At 54.7% G+C, this 27921-nt stretch overlaps 1 protein-coding gene across 1 annotated transcript; it reads right to left on the reverse strand.

Moving 5' to 3' along the window:
• Window positions 1-569: 569 nt before the first annotated feature.
• Window positions 570-27921, reverse strand: Fignl2 (fidgetin like 2). The gene is made up of 2 exons (XM_038342312.1): window positions 27742-27921; window positions 570-4781 (listed from the first exon to the last, which is right to left on the reverse strand). Exon 2 carries the CDS (start codon window positions 4768-4770, stop codon window positions 2821-2823), a length of 1950 nt encoding a protein of 649 aa, XP_038198240.1. The 5' UTR covers window positions 4771-4781; window positions 27742-27921; the 3' UTR covers window positions 570-2820.

Raw genomic sequence — 27921 nt, forward strand, 5'->3', positions numbered from 1 at the left:
AGGTTGCTCCTGGCTTTGCCTCCTGTGAACCTGTAGTGAGCCCTAAAAGGGAGCCCAGCATGCTGTTCCCGTTGGTTTGTGGCAGTCAAAGCCCTGAGATAGTAGTGGGACTCAGAGCTCCACAGTGTCCCTAATTTCTCCATCTCTCGGTGTATCCTGAGCTGTTGAAGATCATAGGGACTGACAGACAGCGAAGAAATGAACAAGATGAACAAGGGCTTCATGTGGTCTGAAGCACCGCGCTTCGGGTGTCTCCACACATTGCCTTCTCCCCTGCGGAGGACAAGCATGACTCTCACTTGCTCAAGCAGGGCTGCTGTCGAGGGCTCCCTTCCTCTTCACACCCCTTTTGTTCATGCATTCATTCAACAAACATGCCTGCACGTCATTGCTCCTCACATCAGCATCCAGAGCCAGATGGAAGGCCCTGTTTGTGACCTCCAGTCAGCAAATGACAGCCATGGATGGGCATGGGGTGAACAGCCAAGTTCTGTTCCTGCTGAAGGGACAGAAACAACCTGAGTGGCCAACGCTCCCCGCATCCCACTACCCCCAAGAAATCCTCCGAATACCACACATCATACTTTTAATACTGTGTAATTTTTTCTTTTAAAATACAGTCTCTTCTGAGGTAGACAGACCATAACTGCAGAGCATCATCAGACAGGAGATAAATATGTCCATGTACAACACACAGCAAAATGAGGTAGAAATGGTTACAGCTGAAGGAGAGGATCCCAACCCAATATTAGCAGAGGGAGTGGACAGTCTATGTGCCCACCCCTGCAGGGCACGCTGTCCCCACCCCCGCACTCCACCCCTGGATTCTTTGGTATGCCCCCAACATCGCTAGGGCTGGACCCACCCTGCCATCCTGCCCCATGCTCACGAGGTAGGTGCTGCAGCCGGGGGCTGATTCTTGTGCAAAGCTTCCAAACCTGGAAACAGAAAGAGCCTAGCAAAGGAAGTGTAGGGACCTGGGGATTGGTCCATGAACCCCCTAGAGGTGCTGCTGCTTGAAGGGACAGCTGGGTTCCCAACTTCACTCCCTGCCCCTCTACCCCCACCCCACCCCCAGACCTGAGAGAACTCCCTTATCCCAAGTTCCCACCAAGGATCTTTTGGCAGCAGCGCTCTGTGGCCTCTGGCTCCAGAGAGAGAGGCTCGGAGGAAACAGGACGAAGGGAACACAGCAGCTCTCCCGTTCACACCCAAGGCTAGCTCCTGCACGGCAGCTCTCCCGTTCACACTCAAGGCTAGCGCTTGCCCTCGCTACCTGGCCTCTGCCATGTCTCTCATGCCATCCTCGGCACCCGAAAGTGAGGAGGACAAGGAACAAGGAACAAGCAGGGGGGCTAGGGTGGGACAGAGATGGGGAATGTTCCTTCTTTGCACCAAAGATTGTGAAGTGGTCTGAGGGGCTGAACAGCTGAAGCCCCATTGAGGGAGCAAGCAGGAGGAACAGGGTTTGAAGAGAAGGGCCCTATTTCCTCTGTCGTCATACTCTCCAGGCCCCACAATCTGGGAGAGCAAGTAAATACATTCCCCCACAGAACTGTCTCCAGAGCCGTGCTCTCCCTCCTGACAGGTCCCAGAGGAACAAGGAGGCCTGGCTCCTAGTAGTCAATATTGTGCCAGCCAGACTTCTGGCTAGACCATCTTCATTCTGGGGGGAATCCTCTTAGCCTGGTATAGGGAGCCTCTGACTAAGCAGGTTTCCAGTGAGGTAACCTGAGAACATTCCACTGGGTCACCTGAGGCAGGACATGAGAGAGAGTACCCCAACCCTCTGTAAGTTTCCCAGAGAACCTGAAGCCAGGGACTGGGGCCCACAGGAGACTGGCCAGAAGGAAGCAGCAAGTCTCCCTGGCCCCCCCGGAGGGCCCTGCTCCCGCTTGCTCTCCCTTGCAAGCTGGGCCTGGGGAGGAAGCCTTTAGTTACATTCTGCTTCTGCCCCAGCAATAGCAGTTTGGGGCTCATGTCTGGTCTTCCTCATCAGCCCCAGTCTCTCTGGTCTGGGAGAATCTGCTCCCCTGGGGTGGGGCCTAGGGGTAACAGGAGAGCAGAAGTCTAACATTCTTTCTAAGGTCAGTTTTTTTCCTGAGTTGTCAAAATAAAACGAAAAACAGCAAATCCTACACATCTTACAAAAATAAGAGGCCTAAAATATTAAGCAATCTAAATTTCTGGGACTTCCCCTCAAAAATGAACAACAACAACAAAAAAAAACCCTTCTTTGGGTGTTTTTTCCCTTGTTCCCACCCCTAAGACCCAAGATTTCTAGTGGGTAATATACTGAGGGGTTGTGGGGCTCCCTACCACCCCCTTCTCAGCCTCTAGGCCCAAAGAACTGCCAAGACCCCGCAGAGTGAATGAGGAGCAGTGAGGAGGGAGGAGACAGGGGAGCCACACAGAAAAGCTCAGGGGGTGGTACATGAGGAGGGGACCAGAGGGAGGAGTCAATGACAAAACCTCGAGGAGAAAACTAAGCCTATAGAGAAAAGGTAGGATGGGGAAAGAAGGGTGGCGCTCAGAGGACAAGGAGACAAAAGGATTACGGAGAGAGGACAGGAGCTCCCCAGGCCCTGGTGCCAGCTCATGTCGGGTGTGCCCGGCGGAGATGGCGAACTTCCCGTCCACAATAAATAGGAGAAACCTGAGTACACTGGTGCATATGGCATCGATCTGCCTGGCAGAAGCATTTTCCTTCCCATGCAAACAAACTCACCAGCAGAGCCCTCCCCTCTCTCACCCCACATTCATCGCTCCTTTGGCCATGGACAGTCCCCTCTGGCGAAGGTGGCCTCTCCCCAGCCATCCTCAGTGTCCGGAGCCATACATTTTGTCCCACTCCACTAAAGAGTCCAGCTCCTTGGGGGGAGCCCGAGGGCCCACCTTGGCTAGAGCAGCCTCTATGTCTTTGTAGGAAAGGGGCCTCTGCAGTCCGGAGAGGCCCACCTCGGCCGCTGCCTGCTGGCACAGCTGCCCCAGCTCGCCGCCTGAGAAGCCCTGGGTGCCCTGCACCAGGGCGGCCAGCTCCCGCTCGCTCAGCGCACAGCCCTGCTGAGCCAGCGCCCTCTGCAGGATCTGCCCGCGCGCCGCGCCGTCGGGCAGCGCCACGTACAAGCGCAGCGCGAAACGCCGGCGAGTAGCCTCGTCCAGGGCCGCCGGCCGCGAGGTGGTACCAACCACCAGCACGCCATCGTGGCGCGCGCCGCAGCCGCCGTCCAGGCAGGCCAGCAGAGGCGCCCGCAGCGAGGCCCCATCGTCCCGCGCCGGCAGCAGTGCATCCAGCTCGCTGATGAGCAGCACCGCGGGCGGGCGGCAGCGCGCAGCCGCAAAGGCCGCCTGCAGGAGGCGCGCGCCCTCGACGGCGCCCGAGGCCGCCAGGCCGGCCCCGCGCAGGCGCAGCAGCGTGGCGCCCAGCTGGGTCGCGAGGCAGCGGCCCAGCAGCGCTTTGCCGGAGCCGCGGGGCCCGAAGAGCAGCACGGTCCGCGGTGGGCGCGCGCTGCCGGGACAGGCGGGTGGCCTCAGCAGGGGCCACAGCAGCTCCTCCTCCAGCGCCGCCTTGAGCGCGCCCTGGCCCGCCACGTCTGCCCATTGCACCGGGGGCCCGCAGTCTACCATCTTGCTGGTCACCAGCTCTAGGGTCCCCGGGTCCACACCCTTGGGAGGCTCCCCCGACGGCGCCGTGAATCCTCCACGGGTGGCCGGGACCCGCTCGGGGGGAAACTTGTCAAAGGGCTCGAGTTGCGGGCCGTAGGCGGGGGACCCCAGGACCTTGAGAGCGCCGCCGCCGCCGTACTTGCCGGTCCCCTCCTCCGTAGCTGCGGCTGGCTTGGCGCGGAACCCGTTGCCCCGACACTCGGCGTCATCCGCGGCGGGGTAGGCGGCGCCGTCGGCAGCGGGGCCCTTGGCAGGCTCGTAAGTGTACTTGCGATAGCGAGCCTCGGCTCCCTCGTCGACCGCCTTGCGCTTCAGCGACACGCCCTCGACGGCGGCGGCGGTGGGGAAGCCGTAGGGCGCGGACCGGGGCGGCGCGGGGGCGGGTAGGGGTGTGGGCGCCGCTAGGCCGGACGGGAGGTAGGGCGCGGGGGGCGCGGCGGGCGGCGGGAGCGCCCCGAAGCCGGGCTGCGCGGCGTAGCCGGCCGCCGGGTAGTTGTAGAGCGGCGCCGAGGGCCCGTAGCCGGGCGGCGGTGCTGGCTGCAGGAGCGAGGCCGGGGGCGGCGGGGCCAGCGTGGCGCTTGTCTGCGCGCAGTAGCCGGGCGCCAGGTACCCGCCCCCGTAGCTCGTCGCGTACTCGGTGGCCCCCGACGGGGCCCCGCACGCATTGCCGGTATACAACGGCTCAGCCAGGTTCCCCGCTACCACCGGGGAGCCCCCGAGACCCGCGGACCCACCCCCACCGGCCTGCTTGGCTCCCGGGTGGCCTTCGTGGAGCGAGCCCAACGGGTAAGGTGGCTCCGGCCCGGGCCAGGGTTCCGGGTCGCCTTTGGCGCCGTTGAGGAAGGCGGTGTCACTGTAGCTGGCCAGGCCCGGGCGCTCGTAGGGCGAGTCCAGGACTCCGGAGTACTTCTCAGCGTAGCGCTTGAGGAGGTTGGAGGCAGTGAGGGCGGAGATGTCATCGTGTGCCCAAGCATAGTGGCAGCGCTGGCGACCCCCTGGAGGCATCTCCAACTTGTGGGCCGGCGATGGGGTAGTGGAGGAGACGTCCAAGTGCTGCTCTGGCCACTGGTTGAGGGGCTGGGCGTGTTCTGGTGTCCAGTGCATCTTCGTCAGAACTGCAGGCAGGAAGAGCAGTGACTGGTCAGCTCCTGCAGTGGCTCTGGGGCCGTGGACGGTCCCCAGACTTAGATAATGACAAACTACCCCTCCCAACCTTTTGGACCTTTTGCTTGCTTGCTTGCTTGCTTGTTTGTTTGAAATAGTTTCCTTGGCACCAAGAGGAACTCAGAAGTGCCATGGTTAGCCCTAACTGCACAAGTCGGACAACAGCAATCTTCCCCACAGCAGCTGTGCCTCCTAGGGAACAAAGCTCATTACTGGGACCCAATAGAGGAAAGGGCCAGACTGGAAGAGCTAAACCACGAGACTCGGGAGTGACCAATACTTCTGTTCACTCACTATGTGCGGGCCACAGCAGGGGTGTCAGAGTTTGTAAGGTTTAGTGAGGCAGGCCCAGAGCTCCTGGCAAGGAGGTCCAAGAAATTGACATTCCAAGATTCTCTGTTCACCTTGGCATTCACTGAGACCCAAAGTCCACTTTGGGCTGAGGTCAGAAGTGCCCTGGAGTGTGATCCTGCCCATCAACCCTGGAAACCACAGTGGCTAACCCAGCAACACTTATTTCCTTGCTATTTGATTTCTTTGGGCCTCTGCCTAAAGAAACTAGAACCGGCCAACTAGAACATGCCTGTTTGCCTTACAGACATTATTTGGAATGGGCAGATAATTTGCTGAAGTGCATGGGGTAATATGGAGCATACAGGTGACTTTCAGCCGCATCCCAAAGCTGGCTAAATACCTGCCTGCCATGCTCAGGGACCTGGGATCAGCACTGGAGGGATTTAAAAAGTGAACGCTAATTTGTTCTGAGTTTCCCAGTCACCAAATAAAGAGGGAGGTACGATCGCACTCACTTTGCAAAACACCAGTTCTCAAAAGGAACAAAAGTTTCTGGTATGTGGGGCCACAGAGCAGGTCTGTGAGCTGTCACAGTGTCTCTGTATCATCAACGCCAAGAACAGTCCAAGGCCGTTCCCTAAACTGTCCTCTGACACCCATCAAGGCATGAATCCTGAAATAGTAAGAGATTCAGAGCCTGGGGAACAGTTTTGTCTTGGCACGCGGCTCCCATAAGCCAGCCTAGTCCAACAATAAAATTTCAAAGACTAAATGAAGTGAGCCTGTGGCATACCCAGACAGCCCAAGCTTTTGATGAATTTATAAAATAGCAGGTTCTTCCTTCAGCAAACTTTGTATTGGTGTGTGTGTGTGTGTGTGTGCGCGTGCGCGCGCACATGGGCATTGCTGCACAGGGGACTGAACCCAAGGCTCCTGCAGGCCAGGTAAACGCTATGGAACATTACTTCTAACTTCTCTGCAAAGACTGTATTGAGCAAATGCCATGTGCTTTACTAGGCATGGGGCTAGGTTAAAGGACGGCTAAGATGGCTCAGCCAGCTGGAGAGAAGTCAAGTAAATAGTATCCTTTGTGAAGTAATGGAGGGGCTTGCCTGGGGCCCTGGAGCTTAAGAGAACATGCCTCTCCTGGCTGAGGACTCACCGAAGAGCTAGTGTCTCTGTGGCATCTTGAACAGTTACAAGGAGCAGTGCATCCCAGATGACAGAAACAGTACACTCAGAACGCCAGGGCTAGCTGGACACAGTTATGCAATTATGCACACCTGCATTCTTTGCACTCAGAAGGAGCCCTGGAGTTTTAACACCAGCTTCAGCAAAGCAAAGCACCACGGCCGGCCTCCTTGGTGCACTGTACTGCCACCTGCTGGAGACATCACAATTTACAGAGCTGCACCAGGCCCTTGTACTGTGTACACCTACAAAACTACACACCGAGCCTATAGAGAGGACCGAGAACTGCAGTTTCCAGAGTCGTGATGGGGTGTGTGTGCAGGAGGCTGAAAGCAGTGTTTCCTCTGGTTGTGCACAGCCACTATACTGGCAGCGGCTGGTTATTCTTGGAAAATGAAATGGGCCCCATTTTCACTTTTTATCTACATCTCTATCAACCTTGTAGCCAAAAGGCCTGTTGGTCCACCTAGAAAAAGCATGAGCTATGCACTAGTACCTAAAAGGAGGGTAATAGTTCTGGAAGGTACCAGCAGCTGGAAGGAAGAACAAACATAGAGGTGAGGGATATGTGTTCCGAGTCCCAGCTTCTGCTGAGGGTTTTCAAATATGAGAGCCATTACCTGGTGACAAAGGGGCAGTTTCCTGGGACACCAAGTCACAATTTATCCACTTCCTATCATCTGTGCCCTGGCTCCTAGATTATCAATACGGAGCAACACAGACCTTGAGGACTGTGTCTCCCTTGAGTGCACTGACCCTGCAGGGGAGGAAGGGCACAATAGGTCTGAGCCTGGACTTGTCCCCGTGAGCTTCCTTCTCCCTTGCCAGGCAATCTTGACTAAGTCCTCACCAGATACCACTGGGAATCACTCATCGGACGATGGGCCCAGAGGCCCATTTCCACTCTGACCTGCCCTCCAAGTCTGACTCTTGCTCTCTTCTGCAGAAATCGACCCTCTGCTGTGGAGACCAATGCCTGGCATTGCCCCATACTTCTTAATCACTGGCCTGTCTACTCAGATACTTTAGATCTTATTTTTTCCGTTTCAGCCAGGAAAAAAGAAAAATGAAGCCACTTGCCCCTGTTTTCCTCCTTGCCTGCATCTGTAACACCTTGTAGGCCAAAGGCCTGGTAGTCTACCCACCTCGGCTGTAGATAGATCCCCATCCTGACCCAACAATCAATCCAACCTAAGTGCTGTGTACAAGCTCCTCCCATTGGGAATGTAACTCTTTTCACAAATCCAACATGACCTCCCTTGGCCCTGGGTCCCCACTAACTGCCAGCCTTGCTCTGCTCCCCTTCTTTTGGGGACTACTGCCTACATGTGGTGACCGTGATCTGCCACATGTCCTCTAGGCTATCAGGTAGGCAAGGAACCATGTCTCCAGCAACTTGGGCTTAACTGAAAACTGGAACATTGCATTTCCCTCGAGCCTAGTGATGGAAAGGATCTGGTCCAAGTCTGAATCTAGTCTGAGGCCTGGACCCAACCAGAAAAGGGAGGGAGGCCAGGCTCTAGGATCTGCTTTCTGGTTGAAAGTGGTAGCAAAAGGATCCCGAGACACAGCAGACTGCAGGAGCATGCACGGAGACACAGCAGACTGCAGGAACATGCACGGAGACATAGCAGACTGCAGGAGCATGCATGGAGACACAGCAGACTGCAGGAGCATGCACGGAGACACAACAGACTGCAGGAGCATGCACAGGTCCCCGGCAAGAGTGTCTGGGCTGTACACAAGAGTAGCTCCAGGAGGTTCCTCCCAGACCAAGCCACACCAGCCTGGCCCTCGGTATGGATAGAGATCACTAACTCCCTGCTCCTACCAACCCTTAACACCCCTACACAGCCAACCTCCCCACTTCCAACTCACTCTATCCTATCTATAGTCCTGGGGTCAGCAGAGCCAGGGGTGAGGAACACCAGGACTTGGGCAAGAGCAGAGCCCTGAATCAGGGAGACCTGTTTCAAAGTCACATCTAGACACAGAGGATCCTGAGTAGACTACCCAACCTTATGGAACCTCATTTTCTCCAGATTAAAGGGCATAATGTGTAACAGGTAGAGATGGAGGATCTACAATGACATTGAAAGGCAGTACAAACTACAGGCCCCAAGTAGTACCCTCTCTGGCTTAGTGGTGACCTGGGGGCTGGGGCGAGGAGCTGACTGGAAGACTCCTCCAGCAGGACAGGACAGGACAGGATGGTCCACCTGCCACTTCATAGACACTGCTCTGTGCTTCCCTCATGTTGGTGCTCCAACCTGCATGAGACAGAGATGCAGGGAGAGTCCTGCCTCTCTCCAAGATACACAACAGATAGGAGTCAAAGCTCTCGCCCTCAGCATCTTCCTGCAGTGCCCAACTTCAAGGCCTTTAACCCTTTGCCTGAGAGAGGCACAGTGCTCGCTCCTGTCCGGTCTAAGAAAACGGCTCCCATATCTTCCTGTAGACATACAGTCTCCCAGAACTGTAGATTTGGTCTTCGTACCTCATGGGGATTTGTATCCTCTGTCCCTTTGCCTGTGGATACGCAGCCACACACAACAGCATGTGGACAGGAGCTGGCAAACAGTCCGCAGTTTGGGGTTTGTGGCTTGCCCTAGTGGTAGCTGGGACTCTGAACTACACACACACACATACACACACACACACACACATACACACACACACACATACACGGCATGATAATCAGCGGTTACAGAACTACTGAATGTAAGAATAAAGTTTCTTCTACAGCCCCACTTCTCATTGGAGGAAGCCCGGGATTACAAAGGTTGATTCAGCCTTCACAACCAGCCTTAGTGCTGCACTGCCTCCCTGCCTCAGAGCGCCCAACCCATCCCTGTGCTTCCACAGTTTAACCAGCAGACCCCACGCTGTTACTGTGTGGCCACCAGCCAGACGCCCCACCTCGCTATTCTTTACACTCTGTCAGTAACTATCGGTTCCACGGGAGAAGCCCAAACATTTCACTACAGTCCTAAGGGTTCTTAGAAATTAAGCTGCATGATTTCGAGTCGGATGGAACGGACAGCGGTCACACAGTGTCAACGCCTCTCTCTGTTCCCAGAAGCCCCTTAAGACTTCAGAAATTCTGATTCCAGATTCCATTACCCACTCTGGGGGGGGGGGGCATAGTAGAGAAGGGGCATCTGGACCCCCACTCAGCTGTAGTGGAGGAGGGCTCATGCCCCCTTCTGCGCAAGCCTCCTCCAGCTCCATTATCTCAGCCTGGGACAAAAGGACCAAGTGGAGAATCTCATTGTGGGGCCTCCGTATGGAGATCTCATTAATCTATTCACGCAGGCTCCCACAGGCCTTTTGTCATAGGCTTTTTGTCTGCTGCTTACAACTCAGGTCCCAGGGGTCCGCAGTCCCTGGCAGAGCCTGAACAGGCCTCACTGCTCTGGACCCTGCCCCTCATGCCAACCCCCAGCCATTGAAAAAGGAAAGAGAGACAGAGACACGGGGACCTGGAGGACTGGGCACTTGCCCCGTCCTTGCAGTTACCACACAGAAACCTCTCTCCCAAGCTCCAGACCAGAGAACAGGCCCCAGGACAGAGGGCTCCTCCTGCTTAGGGGATGCTCTGGGGGCCTGCCACAGAACCTGGTATGGCTGGGGCTCAGTGCATGTCTAGGAATTAGCAAAAGTTGCCAGGAAAGCGACCATGGTCCATATTTACTAAGCATACTATCTTGCAGCCTTTCAACACTACAGAGTGTCGCCAACCGTGTACCAGCTGATAGACAGGCAGAACTAGGTCAAAATGTGACCCAAGTTTACAGCTCTGATAAGCTGAGTGTGGTCAGGAAGAAAGGAGAAAGGGATGAAACCACAAAGGGAGGAAGAAGGAATGAGGAGGGATGACCAAAAACATAGCATTTGAGTTAGGAGGGCCCAATGACCGCAGTGAACACAGCACTGCGTACTTAAAACTGCTGCAAACTAAGTGTTCTCGCCACAAATAGCCATGTAGAGCAATGTGCAGAACTAGTGTGACTTAAACTTAGAACAGTGTAAGCCGGGCGGTGGTGGCACACGCCTTTAATCCCAGCACTCGGGAGGCAGAGGCAGGCGGATCTCTGTGAGTTCGAGACCAGACTGGTCTACAAGAGCTAGTTCCAGGACAGGCTCTAAAGCTGCAGAGAAACCCTGTCTCGAAAAACCAAAAAAAAAAAAAAAAAAAAAAAAAAAAAAAAAAAAAAAAAAAAAAACTTATAACAGTGTATTCGTTGAAAACATTCCAGTTTTTGTTGTCAAATAAAAATTAAGTTAAAAAAATCACTGCTATTCTTAAAGCTCTGATAACTTGAGTTTTTCGGTGCTAATGGAACTCACAGATAAAGTTGATGGAGTCTTCTGTTTTGTTTTGTTCAGTGTAAATAAATGGGTGTTTTACTTATTTGCAAGTGTTTACCTGGTGCCAAAGAAGCCAGAAGAGGGCACTGCATCTCCTGGACCTGGAGCTACAAATGGCTGTGAGCTGCCATGAGGGTGCTGGGGGATTGAACCCACATCCTCTGGAAAAGCGGTATTTTTAACTGCTGACATCTCTCTAGCCCTTATTAAGAATTTTTTAAAAATTTTAAATTGGCCAGTCGATGGTGGCACACACCGTTAATCCCAGCACTTGGAAGGCAGAGGCAGGCGGATCTCTGTGAGTTAGAGGCCAGCCTCGCCTACAAGAGCTAGTTCCAAGACTGGCTCCAAGCTATAGAGAAACCCTGTCTCAAAAAACAATTTTTAATCATGTGTGAGAGTGTGTTTGTGGGGCTATGTGCACATGAGTGCAAGTACCAGCAGATGCCAGAAGAGGGTGTAAATATCCCCTGCCTGGCGCTAGACTTCTAGACACACCCAACATGGATACTAGGAATTTGCTGTAGTTATCTTAACCAGGCAAAGATGTATCACATTTGTGTATGCTGCAGAATATTGCCTTAACTGTGTAAAGGTGTGTGTTACATTTGTTTCACCTTGCCTGCCTAAGGCACTTGACTGGTCTAATAAAGAGCTGAAACAGCTAATAGGTAGGCAGAGAAAGGATAGGTGGGGCTTATGGGCAGAGAATAAATAGGAGGAGGAACCTAGGCTGGAGAGAAGAAGGAGAAGGAAGAGAGAAAGAGAAGACGCCTAGGGCAAGAAGCCAGGCAACTACTGCCAGCCAGGCAGCCAATATAAGCAGTGAAAGTAAGGTGTGCAGAAGTAAGAAAGGTGATAGGCCAAAGGCAAAGGTGGACGAAGAGAAACAGACTGATTTCAGTCAAAAGAGCTAGACAGAAAGAGGTAAGCTAAAGCCAAGTGTTCAAAACTAGCATCATGATTTGGGAGCTGGTTGGTGACCCAAAAGAAAAAGCCTTGTACAGGAACCAATCTTAGGCCCTCTGTAACAGTAATATATGTTCTTAACCACTAAGCCATCTCTCCAGCCCTGCCAGGTTAGTTTTCTGTTTGTTTGAATAGCAAAGAAAGGGATGGGGCGGGAGAAGAAGAAAAGATTTATTCTGGAAGCTCAGAGACAGCCAAGACTATATCTGGGGCTGTGGACATAACCCAAAATGGGTCTGCAAAGATTGGAGCCTTGGCACAGACTCCAGGCCCAAGATAAGAAAAAAAGGAAGAGTGCTGAGCCGCACGCAGTGCCCAGTCCTCGCATTTAGTCTCCTTCCACCTATGGAAGCAGTCGCTTGCAGAGGCTAGAGCAATACCACTGAGGTGTGGCCCACAATAGAAGGGGATGTCTCTTCCTTCGGAACCAGCATGTTCCCTCTGCGCCCACTGTGGCAGGGTTCGTGTGCCTACAGAGGAGCAGGGGCCGCCCTCCCCAGCTGTTCCTAGCTATTCTCCTGGCTCAGAGCCAGAAGAAAGATCATGCACTGCAGAGGGGTACAAAAAACAGGCACAGGGCTGGCAGACATGAACGAAGGAGTGAGTGAGGAGTGTCCGGGTCGCAAAAGCTCTTTTCTGGACCGATTCTCTGTTTGCCTCTATGCGTGTTGCTTATCCTCTGGTAATTGTCTGTGAAGAGCACAGGCCTCTCCGCTGAGGGGCACCAGCCTATAAGACAATGCAAAGCCACCGTTCCTCCCAAGACATCTAGAAAAACCAGCCCAGCTCACTCAGAACCTCAGGCAGGCTTTCGGCTCATGACACCTGCCACATCCTGTCTGCTAAGTCTTCCAGGCCCATCAGGGTCCACAGTGAGCCCTGTGTCTTCCCACCCCCCACTGCTAACCACTTACCTCCTTGGGGAGGCAGGATAAAGTCTTCATGGCCACAAGAACCCAGGGCCAACAGGCTGATGAGTGGTGTATGGGCTTCCTCTTAGGCCCTGATCCCCCTCTAACAGCCGTGGCATTGCCCCGGTTTCCCTCCTCCCTACAGGGACTATTTCCTCCTCTCCACTGTGTCCTCATCAGCCCACAATAGGCTGTGATTTTCCCACTGGAATAAGCTCCGAATTCCCTCTGCCCTACTTTTAAAACTTTTCCAGAACCAACTGCTTGAAAGTTGCCCAGATTAGAATTTCTGATTCCTGTCTTCCCGTTTCATCTTCAAACTGGTCCAGCTCTGTGTTCGGGCCCAGCACGCCACTCACTGGTGTCCTCATCCGTCTCTGCTGGCCTAGACACCAGGCCAGAGGCTCTCTAGCTGTCCTCCGGGCCACTTGCCAGCCTCCACACAATCATGGGCCTGGGCTCTGACTTCTCTCTCCATGCAGGTCTTTGGATGATCACAGCCAGGCTCACAAACTTGACCATCATGTGTGTGTAGATGTTACATAGGCAGGGTCTTGCCACCCTGGTTTCCTAACTGTACTCCACCATGGCTGACACACGTGGCCTCCAGTCCAACTGCCGCCATGAACACGGCACAAACTCAAAGCTGAGCGTGGTAGCACACGCCTGTGTAATGTCAGCACTTAGAACCTGGAGGCAGGAGCTTCAGGAGTTCCTCACCAAAATCAGGAGTTTGAAGCCAGCCTGCATGAAACTTTACCTCAAAACGCCAAGACAAAAGCAAAAACATGTCCCCAGATCAAACTCTGGCTACCACCCCATCCCACCCACTCTCAGCTCGCTTCAGATTGCTCAGGGCAGATGCCACTCCTTTGCACTGCCACCAGCTGGCTCTGGCTTCAGGATGTGTGCAGATGACAGCCCTTTCCAGCACCCCCTAGACATCTCCCCCTCAGCCCCGAGACCACACTGTGCCTACTCTGTGCTCCTCTAGCCATCGAGAGGCTTGGAAACGAGTCTGCTTGTGTCATTCTTCCAGAAAAGCTTTTTGTCTTCTTTGATTTGTGTGCGTGCGTGAGGTGAGCACACGCGTGTATGTTTGTGTGTGTGGAGGCCAGAGGGCTGATGTTAAGTGTCTCTCAGTTACTCTCCACCTTACTTTTTGAGACAGAATCTCTTGATGAACCTAAAGCTGGCTGGATTTGGCTAGGCTAGCTGACCAATGAGATTCCAGCATCCATCTGCCTCTGCCTCCGCCTCCCTGGGCTGGGATTCCTCATTAATGCATCTGGCTCTTTTGTGGGGAATGGAACGCAGGTCCTCACAATTGCATGACTGAGCCATCACCCCCCCGGTCCTTCATCACCCCTAGTTTGGATGGCTCCCACTCCTTGCAGGTCTGTTCCCCTAAGGCCTGCACCTCGCCTGTCCTTCACCCTCACCTGCTGATCCTCCCACCCGAAGGTACTCATTCTTCTCACAGTGGTGCTGGGAGCACCCTCATGGCTCAGCTGTCACCTCACTTCATATACTGTCCCCTCATCCTGATATTCTTGCCAGCCCTCGTCCTATATGAGCTACCTGTTGCTTTCCTCTGAGGAACCACTAAAAAGCCCCACGAGAACAGGGAGTTTTTGTTCTTCACTGTTCTTCCCGAGCAGCTAAGACAGTGCCTGGCACAAACCGCAAGTTCTTGATAGTTTTAGTATGCATGGATGGATGGGTGGGTGGGTGAGGGGATGGTCAGGCGAAGACTAGAGCCCAAAGGCATCCATTCATCCCAGGTCCCTGGGACCCACCAGCCTTCGTCTCTCTCTTCTCTCTTCTGTTCCCCTCCCACAGACTCCAAGGGAGACAAAGGGGGCAATGGAATTCCCATCAAAGGCCATGGACACATGCTAAGAGATCAGGGCCCTTGGACCCTGCTTCCTGGAGGTAGTGAGGCCTCCCCGCCAGCCTGGCTCCTCTTCAGGGTGGGGTGTGGGGGGTACTGCCCCCTGGTCTCCCATATGTCAAATGCCAAACAGCAGGAGGTCAGCCTGAGCAACGCTGGCCAAGTGGCCCCCATCTGGGCATGTGTGCACACATACGAACTGGGGGGCGGGGAGGGGGCAGCAAAGAATCCCTGTCTGTGTCCTCGGTCAGGGCCACAGCCAAGCTGTGACCATCTGTTGTCCTGTTAAGAGGCCGGGCCAGGGGCTGGCACCCTTGAGGAGTAAGCCTTCCACGTTTCCTGGGCTGGTAGGATTTGCAGAACTTTTAGTTTATCATTGGCCCTTCCTTCTCAGTGCTCACCAAGAGGCTCTGCTCTTCCATTGTGTGGAGGATGGGGACGGGATTCTACCAAGGCTGTAACAGTTGTTAAGAGCAGTGTGACTCAACCCATGCTTCCAGCCCTGCTCCCTGATCCAGCCTTGGTCTTGGTGGGCCTTGCTCAGGATCACTGTCATTGAGTCTCCAGGAATAGGCTCCAAGGCCCAGCCACCTGCCTGTGCCCTGACTGCCACTCTGTCCAGTCCAATTTTATCCTACCCCCTCCTCCAGGAAGCCTTCTCAGTCTGCAACCCACTAAAGTCCCTCCAGTCTCCCACATCTAGAGGTATATAGGCCAACCCTTTCCTGCTCTGGCTGTTTTGATCCATGCTGGGTCTCTAGTAAACAGCATCAGCCCCCCATGTTCAGTAGGCCGTCTCTAGTCACGGAGAAACCACATACAGCAGATCCACGTGGTGCCCAGAAGTTACTATGTGACAGGAAAGAGTTCCTGCCTCGCCGCCCAGCCATAATGAGGCATGGATGCCATCTGTTCCCAAACACTTCATTTAGTGCCCCCAGCTTCTAATCCCACACTATCCAAAAAGCAGCCACCAGCCACAGGGAACTAGTTATGTTTAAATCCATTAAAACGTAATAAAATACAATGTGTTCCCCAACAGCACTGGCTACATTCCAAGCACCTCGACAGTCATTTATGATATCAGCTCCAATACAGGACACCACCAAGGAAAGTTCTGGACCAGACTGCTTTCATCCCCACTAGAGCTCTGTTCTGTAGCCTGAGCTCTGTTGGGACCATTGTAGCAGGGGGCTCCTCAGGCCTCAGGTGGCCTTCCTCAGGACACAGGCTGTCCCTTCAGCCTCCCTGGTGATTTTGCAATCGCTCTGGACTGCAGCTTCCCTGAGATGGCCTCAACCCCACGGGGGTAGCCCCTCCCCCAGCCTGTCTGGTCTGCCCAAGAAGAGGAGGGGCAGACCGAAGAGCAGGACACAAGGTAGGACAGGGCAGTAGTTGTCATCTGGCCCTTAGGCTGGCTGTGCTTCCCACCCCCACTGGCTCCTGAGCACCCCTCCCCCGCCCTGCTCACCATCCTCATCCTCATCCAAGCCCAAGGACAGATGGGGGCCGGCAGAGGGGGAGAAATGTGACCTACAGTCACAGTGAAGCACTGCCAAATGACAACAGAGTCTGGGGGGTCACAGCTGTGTCCCCTGAGGCCTGGACAGTCCCATGCCCGGCCTTGCTGCCTGGTCATGCTTGGGCTGATGTAATCTCCGCAAGGGGAGTGAGGGAGTGGGGAGAAGCAATGGAGACTCTTAGGGGAAGATAATCTTAGCTGGATTATTCCAACAGATGCAACCCAGTGCCACCCTTAACACAGTCTCTCTCTCTCTCTCTCTCTCGTACTCTCATCTCTCTCTCCTCTCTCCTCTCTCTCTCTCTCTCTCACACACACCACACACACACTCACACTCTCACACACACACTCACTAGCCTCCACCAGGTGAGCTGAAAAGTGGGCTCCCTCATCATCTGAACCAGGTAAGGGCAGAACTTATTCTGAGCTTAATCCTTGTTCCGGCTAGCTGAATGTCCTTTGTCTCTGTTCAGTGGTCTGAGCAGGGTGGACTTCCCCAACCCCCTCACACACACACACACACACACACACACACACACACACACAAGCTGCTTCTACAAACCCCCTCTCATGTCCTCTGACCAATCACAGCTCTGACAATTCAGTATCCCGCTGTCCCACAGCCCCTGGGGAGAGTATTAGCACATTTGAACCTCCACTGACAAGCCTGGGGCCTCTGGAAGAGCCACAGCAGGAGGGCGGGGCCTTTGGGGAACTCCCAGGAAGAGGCTCTACATTCTGGGGCTCAGAGGAATTTGGGGGCCTCGGCTCCAGCAGTGAATAAGCAATCCATAAAATCCCAATTTGCACACTCACTGATCAAACAGTCGTCTACAACCCTGGGAGGCCAGGGTGACCCCCAGATCCCCTCCCCACACTCTGAGGAGCCTGAAGAGGGACAACACACAAAGCTGCCAATGGCGATCCGAATCAGTCCTCCCCAGGAGCTCGGGGACCCGCCAGTGCCTTCTGTGACCTGGCTGCCTTTGGGGATAACTGCCAGGCCCCACAACCTGTGTCCACCTCAGTAGATCAAGGTTCTACTCTCTGGGGCTGTCATGAGACTGTCAGACCTGACTTAGTCACTTTTCCAGCTCAAAAGCCCTCTCTCTCCTTCTCCCCCTTTCCAGCTGCTCCCCCACCCAGCTTTTCCCATCTCCGGTACTTAATGTCCCTGCCGAGGAATGCCCCTAAGCCCTACCCTCCCACCACCCCATCTTGCTGCCAGGACAGGGCTGTCAGGGCGTATCCTTCTATGAACCATCCCCCTGTGGATGCCAAGGAGAAGGAACCAGACTAAATAGGACCCCTGTGTTTTGAGTAGGAGACATCATCCTGGTTAACCAGCATTCTCTTTTAAACAAAGTGTTTACCATTTCAGACTCGGGTGATGAGCCAGGGGCCTCAGAGAGTTCACCAGAGCTGACCTGTGTTTGCCTCTTGCCTTGTAGGGATGGACTAGAAGAAGGGCACACATGTTCCCTGGATCAAGAGAAGTGAGTCTGGGCTGGGAACAGTTTGGAGGGCAGGACAGCCCATCCTACCACACTACCCTTCGAGCTACAGCTGCAGGCAGCCAGGAATTATCCCTGGTCCCAGGAAGGCAAAGAAAGGAGCTAATACAACCCAGTGTGCTTTCCAATGGCTAAGAAGACCCCAACACACACACACACACACACACACACACACACACACATCCTCATCAAATCCGAAGGGCAGTGGGAGCCAGCAGAGGTCATTGCACACTCTCTGGGAGCCACCATAGAGGGGGGACTGTGGTATAAACCAACAGCAGGACACCCTCCTTCCCTTTTCCCTCCTCCTCATCACCCGCTGTTCTCAGAGTCCCTACCCAGCACAGTGTAGACCCACTATAGTCCTGAGGAGGCAGGTATTAACAACCAACCAGAAGAGGACCAGGGCTAGGGGTTCTCTAAGGGCCATTCTAGGAAGCCCAGAGGATGATTGTGGAGGAGGGGTCACTGCCCTTCCTCCTTCCCACGGCTTATCTGTTGCAGAGGGTGAGCACAAGCCTATGGGATGAATGGCACAAGTCTGGATCTCTGAACTCCTCCTCCAGTGTGAACTGGCAGAGAGGGCAGGGGTGCCTGCGGACCCCAAACACTTTCAAGGCATGCTGGTGGGAGCTGGGATTGAGCAGGAAGCAGTCAGGCAGGGCAGGTTGGAACCATCTCCTCGGAGGCCTGGAAGAGCCCTGGAGAGGGGAGTGCTTTCCCAGCAGAAAAGAACAAAACAAAACAAACAGAACTCTAACAGGTTTTGAAGGGTGACTACGGAGAAAAAACACAACTTAAGAACCGCCTGCTGGGCCCCTTGAGCACACAGGCTCCCAGGGCTGTCCTAGCCAGCCCTGCCCTCTAAGCCTGTGTCCTGGGACATTCTTGCCCACCAGCTCTGCTCTGTTAGAACCCCCAGGCCTCATGAGGCCCTTTCTGTCACTGTGGAACTACCTAGGGCAAGATGCCCTGCTTCTGTTTCAGGTCCCTCCTGAGAGTCCACCAGATTAACCATCCTGGCTTTCCTTTTCACCATCCCTAGACCTAGGAGTCAAGAACCAGATGAGAATCTATAGGTCCTGCCTGGGTGTCCAGAGACCTTGGACTCCATATGACCCGGACACATTCCACCCTTCTCCCTCCAGAGTCTGTTCACCTAAGGCTGTCACTACTCAGAAGCCACAGCCTATGGCCATGAATCACCTGGTTCCACCGAAGGTCTCTGAGATGGTCCTCCACAGTTGGCCCCACGTTTGAACCCTCTGTCTCTGCTCTCCGGCCCTTCTTCTGTCTAACTACGAGGGGGGGGGGTCCCCCAGTCCAAAGCACAAAGCCAGTTCTAAAAAGGAATAGACAGGATCCCGTCAAGTGGCCCTAGCCGGGAGACTGCTGTCCTGCCCATCCTCAGCCTTGTTTCTGTCATCTCTTCCAGTCCCAGCCGACAGTTCTCTGAGCCACCTGTGCCACTCTGCCAGGCTCTGTCTGGCCCCTCCGCCTCAGCACCTTCCGGTGGTCCACACTGGGGAACGCCATGCCTGGGCCCTCGCCTCAGCACCTTCCTGTGGTCCACAATGGGGAACGCCATGCCTGGCTCTGGCTTTACTGGCCACCATTCTGATGCTTACTGATAGCAGCCATCACTCCCTGCTCAACACTCCTGTGTGAATCTCCCTAGGGCAAGCTGCCTGGCACAGAACCCTGCTGCTCTCCCCTACACTCACCCTTATCCTTCCCCTCCCTCACCACCTCCCCAGACACAAACGGGATCTGGAACCAAAGCCTTCCGGCAAGGGGTGTACCCATAATGCTCCCCAATAATTTAGAAATAGCGGCCTCAATTGCCCAGCAAAAGCATTCCAGAAAAAGCCCACAATCCGCACTGAACCACACCCTGCAGCCTCTTATCAACCTTCTGGAGATAGTTTGGTTTCTCCTGGTTGAACCCTGTGCTTGTCCCACCTCAATCAGCTGCCCTGTAGGGCTCAGCCCCTCTCTCTTTCCGCAGGAGGCACCTGTGTGGGCTGACACAGGTACTGGAAGAGGAGGCTGTCACCTGCTGCTTTGTCGAGCTGGGGTCCACTGCTCTCAAGCTGTCTGCCCTCTTGGTGAGGCCTGCACCTACGGTTCACCTGCCTTTGGGACTTAGTGCCAGATGGGCAGGGGCAGGAGACAGGAGCTGTCGGGACTCCTGGCCAGATTTAAGCCAGCGGCCCTTTTCACAGCTGGCAAGCCTGTGAACTGTTCTCAAAAATACTTTTCATTGTATAAATAAAACTGTAAGAAGGGAAAGCGTAGCACTGGAAAACTGACCTATTTATGAACTTCCGAAAGGTCCTGGGACACAAGCCTCGGGCCAGAAAGCCCAGTGTCTCTCCAAGGCTCCCTGTTGCCCTAGAATCTAGTTGCCTTGGGTTGGTGTGAGGGTGTGCGGTCTCCAAAGGTTTACAGTCTGGTTGACCCCTTTCTCCCTGGTCTCAAATGTGTCCCATTCTTGTGCATGGTGGTGGATGAGAGACACACTCCACAGTGCCTGCCTCCCAAAGATGAGGAAACAGGCCCAGGCAGCCCACCTCCAAATCCCCAGGGGTCAGCTCTCCCAGCCTCTTCCCCAGCCCTGGGGTGCTGGGCTGAGGTCACTCAGCTATGCAGCCTGGCCGGTCCACCTGGGTGTTAAGTGGGAAGAGCTGTCCTCAAGGGGGTGGTTCCCACAGCTATAGGACCACAGGGACAGAGAGAACAGGAAAAACTGGGGGCGGATGCTAAGTGAAGGGCTGAGTAGCCACCGATTCCCCTCTGCTTGCCCCGGGTGGGGTTCTCAACATATTACCCACTTCATATATGCCCGATATTTTAATATTTACAACACTCCAAGAGAGGCACTCCCATGTGACAGACAGGAAACCGAGGCACCGTTTCCTCATCTAAGTTCACCAGACAAGAACAGGGGGCCCAAGGAATGCCATTTGATTTAACGTTAAGAAGAGTATCACTTGATTCTGCTTCCTATTGGCCTCCCTCACCATTAGAAGTCTCCCTAAAGCCTCTCCCCATATTACAATCAAAGTCTCAGCTCAGCACTCTCTAAAGCTGTCATTGTGCCCAGGTCTGAGGAGCCTGGCAGCAGTGTTAACTCCAGATGGCATGGCATCCAGACTCAATGTCAGGCTCAGAGGAAAGCCACCACCATTCCCCACTCTTTGGGAAGACAGCAAAGGGTCCATAAAGGTTTCAGGCTTCATAGAAGGTGAAGCTGGAAAGTTCCAGAACCCCTGGAAATGCTGTGCCCCACCAACAGGGACACAGGACGTCAAACGCTCCTCTGGGGTTGCCCCCTGCACTTCCCACATGGGTGGGTCCCAAGCTGAATCCCTAGACTCACTGGCCCCCCAGTAAATCCCTGACAAAGTTCTATCTTTCTCTCTCCATAAGGGGGGCCGAGGATCTAAAACTCAGGCCCAAAGAGGATGTGACAGTAGTAGAAACAAGACAGAAGAGTTGCCATCCCCAAAGGACATGCCCACCTGGAAAGGAGGCTCTCTAGAGAAAGGGGCCTGGTGCTTTCTGTCTGGTTCCTTGCTAAAACTCATGTTAAAGCCGGTGTGACAGCCCAATGTCACTTGGGAAACTAAGGGTAGCATTGCTAGAAACTTGAGTCCAGTCAGTGATAAACAGTGAGCCACAGGACAGGCTCGGTTAACACAGTAAAACCCAGTCTCAATTAATTAATTAATTTAACGAAAACAGGAGACGGAGACAAAGACAAAGAATCAGACCGAGAACCCCATCCTTTAAAGGGGTGTTTGACCATGAAGGTTCTGCTCTAATGAATGGATTCGTGTCGGCCAGGACATGAGTCAGCAGTAGAGTGCAACACCTGTCATGCATAAGTCCCAGTTCACTCTCCCAGCGCTATTTCCCACAAAAGGAGTGGGTCTGAGCATGGTGGTTCACACCTTTAATCCTAGCATTCATAGGGCAGAGCAGGAAGATCTCTGTGAGTTCAAGGCTAGCCTGGGCTGCATAGTAAGATAGTGTCTCATTTTTTTTTAAAGGAATGGGTAATAGCACTGTGAGAACGGGCCAGTTCTGTCTCAGTGCAGTGCTCATGTGCCCTCCCACCAGGTCCTGACCAGTACAAACGCCCTTGCCAGAGACCAGCCTATGCTCTTGAACTTCTCAACCATAAGAAGTTTCAAATACACTTCTACTCTCATAGTAAATCCACTAACTTCTGGTGATTCCGAGGAGCAAAACCATATGTGAGCCTCTGTCTCTACAGAGTGAGGTGGGAGAGCAGGTTCTCCTGGTGGCCAGAGTCAGAGCGCCCAGCGAGCGCCAACCTGCAGATCAGTGGGGACGGAGCCATAGAGTGCAATGGTTTGGGGTTGGAGGTGTTCTGTGACCACTGGGTTTTGGGGGGATCCCCCTACGACCTCAGGAACTAAACACCTCCTCAACTCATAAGCGCCCAAGGGGTCTAAAAGAACTCAACGCTCCAGGAAAGAGCCCGAGGAGTGACCCTTGTCCCAGTTGCCTGCTGATTCCCACTGACACAGCCTCCCAGGACAAGCCCCTTCCCGGATTGCAGTTACGATAGCTGGCCTCGCTCACAGCCTCTCCCCAACCACCCTGCACAGCTCCGTGTGGCCACACCTAGAGGTTCCCTCCACTTAGGCAGTGTTGGGACCAAAGCCTGTCCTTTCGCCTCTTTGCTTGTCTCCAGCATCTTCTAAGTTCCTTAAGATGACATCACATTAAAAGAAAAAATGATTATTGGATGGATGAATGACTACCCGTACCAGCTCCGTGACCATTATTCACGTTAGATGCCTGTGGCAGGCAGGACTGGAAATGATACTCCCCCACCCCCCACCCCCCGCACACACACTCGTGAGGCTTTGTTAAGACAGTTTCACTAGCGAGATGGTTCAGTGGGCAAGAGACTTTGCTGCCCAGCCTGATCATCTAAGTTTGATCCTGGAACCTGCACAGGGTGGGAAGAGAACCAACTTCCCCAAGCTGTCTGCGGACTTTCACACACATTTGCAGAGGCACATACACACAATCAACAAATAACGTAAAAACATTCTGAGAGAGACTGACTCTAACTCCAGGCATGAAGCCCAGTTGGTAGGGGAAAAATGTCAGCGACCATAACTGGCATTCTTTGGAGCATGGATAAGAACACCCAGGACATTTTGGTGCGGAGGTCACAATGGCAGGGATCCATCCAGGGGACAAAAGTGAACTAATCTTGTCACTAGTCTAAGGGTGCCAGGCACTGAATGCGTTAAAAGAAGGCAGGCTTCTGTCAGCCCAATTTCTGCGGGAGCCATGCTGGCTCCCCTGCCTGCCTGTTTCCTGAGCCCTGCTCTCTATCCTGATGCTGTCTGTGGAGTTTCAGAATGGTGCAGGCAAGTCTTGTGGAGGCCAGAACATCGGTCATGCATCTCTCCCTCCTGCACTGGGATGTGGTTCTTGGAGTTGCCTGGGCTCCGAGGCACTGAGCATTTCAAGAGATGGGCATATAGGAGCATAGACAAAGAGGCAAACTGAAATCAGCGCCCAATCTCCACCGTGGGGCTCTCGTCCCCAGCTCACAAATAACCTGAGACTACGACACAGACCACCACCCGCAGATGTCACTTTCCCAGGGTTACAACAGGCAGAGTCCCTACAACTCGGGGTCCAGGACTAAACAACGATAAACTAAGGCTGGGCTGTGAGAACAGAGTTCGGCTCTAGCATGTGCAAGGCCCCACGTCCAAGCTAAAGTACTGCAATGAATACATTAATAAAAATGAAATAGGGTTAGACTTGGGCCCAACTTTTCATTAGGAAGTCCTGCCCACCTACAGTTTAGCAGCTGGACTCTAAAGCTGTCACAGTTGGGAACTGGAGGGCAGCAAGGTGCCAACCGCACCAGTCAGCAGATATCAGTCGCCTTCCTGTATCACAGCCCTCATGGACTGGGTCATTCACGACTAGAGCTCTGTCCCCTTGTTCTGGGCCTCATTCACTTCTTACTGTGCTGCTTGTTCAAGCATAGATGCCACTCTCTGTTCACAACCCAAGGGGAAACCGAGTGTTTCCCAAGTGCTAACAGGAGTTTCCCACAGCTGCCCTGGTCCAGAAGTGCTGAGAAGAGCTAGCTTTCTCTCTGCCTCTTCTTTCCTGAAGACAAGTGGACCCTTAAGCAATAAAAATCTCCCATTAGCTTCTTCCCAAGCCACACAATCCAAGTGGGGAGCAGTGCGAACCCTCAAACCTGAAAACTGCCCCGGCAATCCTATGCCTGCCGCTGTGGCTCACGCAGTCCCCTGCCAGTAACCAAAGCAGCAAGGATGTCAGAAGACCTAGGCTGCAGGCCAGACCCTGGCCTCAGAGCCCCAGAGGGGTTGGACTGGAGAAGCTTCAGGATCCAAGATCTCTTAAAGGGGAAGACGAAGTATGGTAATGTCAGTTAATGACAATGCGTTTCCTGGGGACACTTCATTATCCTCCTTGAGGACTCTGTAAACAAAGAGTAGAGTCCCACAGTTTGCTGTCTTTGCCCCCTCCACCAGTGGCCGAGGATACAACCCAGAACATTTAGAGCCTAACCAACATCTACTCCTGAGCTATCTCCAGTCTGGGGACCTCCAGAAGTGGTCATCCTGAAGGCCCGGCTCCTCTAGATAGACCCTTTGGGTGCATGTTTTTAAGCATAAGCCCCACTCACCCCTCTGCAGCTCAGCGGGGGCTCCAGGAAACACCATTAGATTTCTTGTTGTTTGGTTTGTTGTCTTTTGGGGGTGGGTGGTGTCATCAAACACCGTACCATTGAGCTACATCCTGGCACTTTTCTTGGCAGTGTTGATGCTGGGTTTTGAGATAAGGTCTCACTCTGTGACCCACAATGATATATAACTCGCTATGTAACCCAGGCTAGTTTTTGAACTTATGGTAATCATCTCAGCCTCGTTAGTGCCTGGGTTAGATTGTGAGCCCTCACGTCTAACTTTACTCTGGTCCTATTCTTGATTCTTTGCAGGAAAGCCCTAAAATTCTGTGTCACACAGCTCTTAAGCCCTCTGGCTCCCAGGAGACAGCAGGGTAGACCAGGACTAGGATTTCAGGTGATATGGCTCACCCCCTGCCCTCTGGCTTCCATCCGCTGGCAGGCAAGAGCACTCAAAGCAACAGACCAAAGGTATGCCAGGCCTTGGTCCTTGGTCACCTTCCAGGATGCAGCCCTGGGACTTTCCTGAGCCAGGCTCCTGTGTGGAGCCTGGTTTTCATTAAGTAAGGTGATGAAGTCATTGAGTGCCAAGGCGAGAACAGGCAAAATTCAGCTAGAGGGGTCAGGGAGGGAAAGGGCAGCCAGCCAACCTGTCCCCTGACCTCCTCCAAGACCAGTGTGGGGGGAAGGGAGGGCAGGACTCCTCAGGACCCAGGGTAGCAGCAGTAGGGACCAGTGTGAGGAGTGGGGGAGTCCGGCCAGATAAAAAGCAATTGTTAATGTGCCCCATATGGATCTGACTGGTCTCTCTGTTTAACAGGGCGACAATGACGGAGAAGGAATGCTGGTCTGTGGGGAAGGGAAGGGGCAAAGTCCTCCCCGGACTTGGGGGTGGGAAGGGTCGTCAAGGGAGGAGGAGGGGGATAGGAGAGGAAGAAAGGAGGAGCAGAGCCACCCAGGGGTCCCCACCACCCAGGAGGAATGACAAGAGTCCAGGATTTGCAGACCACCTGCTTAATTCTTCACAAAACTCCTTTTCCTCACCCACACAGACACCCAAAAGGTCCAAAAAAAGTCCACTGTGGGGCAGGGGCCATAGTGCATTTGCTGCCTCCTGGAGCAAAGACTAGTTGGGATCCATCCACAATGGAAGAAAGGCACAGGTGCAGGGCAAGGAGGCTGTGGAGGGAGGGACAAGTGACAAGAGCTGGGGACTCTAGGGAGGCTACACTGGGGTGGGGGGGGGGAGGATGTGGCATCCTAGCTGGGCCCTGAAGAATGAGGAGGTTGTGGCAAGACCGGGACAATGGAGAAGGCATTTGGCTGAAGGAACAGCAGGAGCAGAGGCAGAGAGGCGTGAAATTGCGTGGAGAGCCTGAGATTCAGCAATAAAGCTGCAGTCAGGCAGGGGAGGGGAGGGGCTCTTGATCCATAAAAAGCTGTGGCCATGGATGACCAGGAGGGAGGCAGGAATGGACTCTGGAACACCACACTGGTGCCATCGGTTCCTCTCTCTTCCCTCCCTTTCCCTGGGTTGTGTACTGGAATTGTCTAACTAGGTGATCTTTAATCTGGCTACTCTCTTCACCAGAGCCAAGAATATGCAGGACCTTGGAGGCCCATCGCATCATCCCTGTGTCACTCGGGCCCCTCCCTCTCCTCCTTGGGAGTTCCTGAGGACTGGGCCTTCAGGAACAACTCCAATCCTGCATTACAATTTCCGTGACATCAAAAGGGGCTTCCCCAGAAGACAGTACAGCAAGGGCGTGTGGGTCGCTTCTGGATGCTGCGGGCACCAATGGAATCAAGGGCAATGAGGGTCGCTTCTGGCTGCTGCGCACACCAATGGAATCAAGTGGAAATAAATGAAATGGTGTTAAATATGGGTAAGGGGGATTACGAGGCCTGTTCACACAGTCCTCCGGGGCCTTCCAAGTAAGATCCTCCCCTTTCTTCGGGCGACTGGAGAAAGTACCCCGCCCCGCCCCCTGCCCGCAGCTCTAGGCGGCCGAATACCCGCCTCTCAACCTGGGGCGCTGCAGCTCGGGCACCCCCTTGCTGCCCATTATGGCTGTCCCTGGGGGAAAGGGCTAAAGTCCATTAGAGAACGGCGTTCAAAACCCGACCTAGAGGTTCTGGGGTACCCGAGGTTCCTAAAGGATGCTCAGGGGTTTCGGATGTGACACTGGGAGGGTTCGCAACTTCCGCATGCAGTCAGGGGTCTTTGGACCAGCAGCATCTCCAGGACCACTCCAAATACAGAGTGACTCCTCCGGCGAAAGTGTCAAACCCCGGGACACCGAGAAGTCCCCAGACTGTAAACCCAGAACAGGGAGGGATGGGAGCAGTCCCCCAACTCCTAGCTGCGGGACTGAGAGACGGAGCCTGCTCCGCCTCTACTACTGCCGTGAGGACAACACAAAACATTCTTCGGTCCTCTATTCTCCTCCAAATTAGGTATCCATGGAGACTGGGCCGGCAGCCTGACAGCCCCATGGCCTAATCCTGATTTAGTGACATCCCTTTAACAGCCCACCCACCCCGCCCACCCACCCCTGCACTCCGGGCCGCCGCGGGGCGCAGGGCTCCGGCTGCTCACGCTCTCCCCGGCGCCGAACGCTCCACAGGCCAGCAGGAACCACTGGACCAGAGAGTTCCGGGAGGGAGCCGATATCTATTAAGGTCTTACTGTGTGCCCGCCCAACAATCTACGGGGACCCTCTACCAAGGGTCTGGAATTGGGAATCTCTGCATAGACCAGAAGAGGGCTCTAGGAGTGGGGAAGTTTAAGGGGCTCTAGCTAGAACTGGGATCTCCGGGGGCTCAGGGTAACCAATGGCCCACAGTGAAAGTAAGCGCAGCTTCGTGCAACAACCCCAACTCTGAGATGGGACTGCAGTCCCGGACTGAAGAGAAACGAAAGGCGAAAGGCGTGTGCGTTAAGGGCGCCGGGATAGAAATGGCCTCAGTCTCCTGTCCTGCTGCCCCGTCACGATGCTGGGGAATCTCCAGGCCAGTAACCCAGCCCCCACCCCCTCCCGCACACACAGGGGCCGCCTGGACAAAGACCTGACGGAGTGGGAGGGGCCTGCGGGCCGGCCCTCGGGCTCCGGCCGCCCGATCTTTCTGGGACCCGAACCCGCAAATCCTGGCTCCTTCTTCCCGAGCCTGGAGACTCCCAAGTGCCCGCCGCTCGCTACCCACACCGACCGCGCTCCAGACCGTGAGACGAAGCGGGTGCCCGTCGGCGGGCCGAACGGCGATCCCATCCCTGTCGGCCCCCCTTCCTCCCGGAAATGACCCTGGGCTCCCACGCACCCGCTTGGGTCTCTCCCGGCCTTGCCCTCCGACCTCCGCCTAGTTAGACCCCCTGCCCCTCGGCCCCCCGCCCCTCCCGTGCCTCGCACGGCCCCGCGCCCGCGGACAAAGCTCCGGACATCGGACCGCACAGTCGCCACCCCCTGACCCCCGGCCGCCCGCGCGCTCCCGCGCCTGCCCCCGCCCGGGCCTGCTACGCGTACCTCGGCATCCCGGCGGGTCCTAGGTGAGTGTGCGCGGCCTGGGGGGGCGTCCGGCCCAGGACCGGGGGCGGAGCGCGGGCCGGGGGCGACGGGCCAGGGCTGGAGGTCCAGCGGCGCTCACCATCCTGGGGCCGCTGCTGCTGCGGCTGCTGCGGCCGCTGCGGCCGGGAGCGGGACTGG

Source organism: Arvicola amphibius, chromosome 9, assembly GCF_903992535.2.
Source record: "Arvicola amphibius chromosome 9, mArvAmp1.2, whole genome shotgun sequence".
Classification (NCBI taxonomy): Eukaryota; Metazoa; Chordata; class Mammalia; order Rodentia; family Cricetidae; genus Arvicola; species Arvicola amphibius.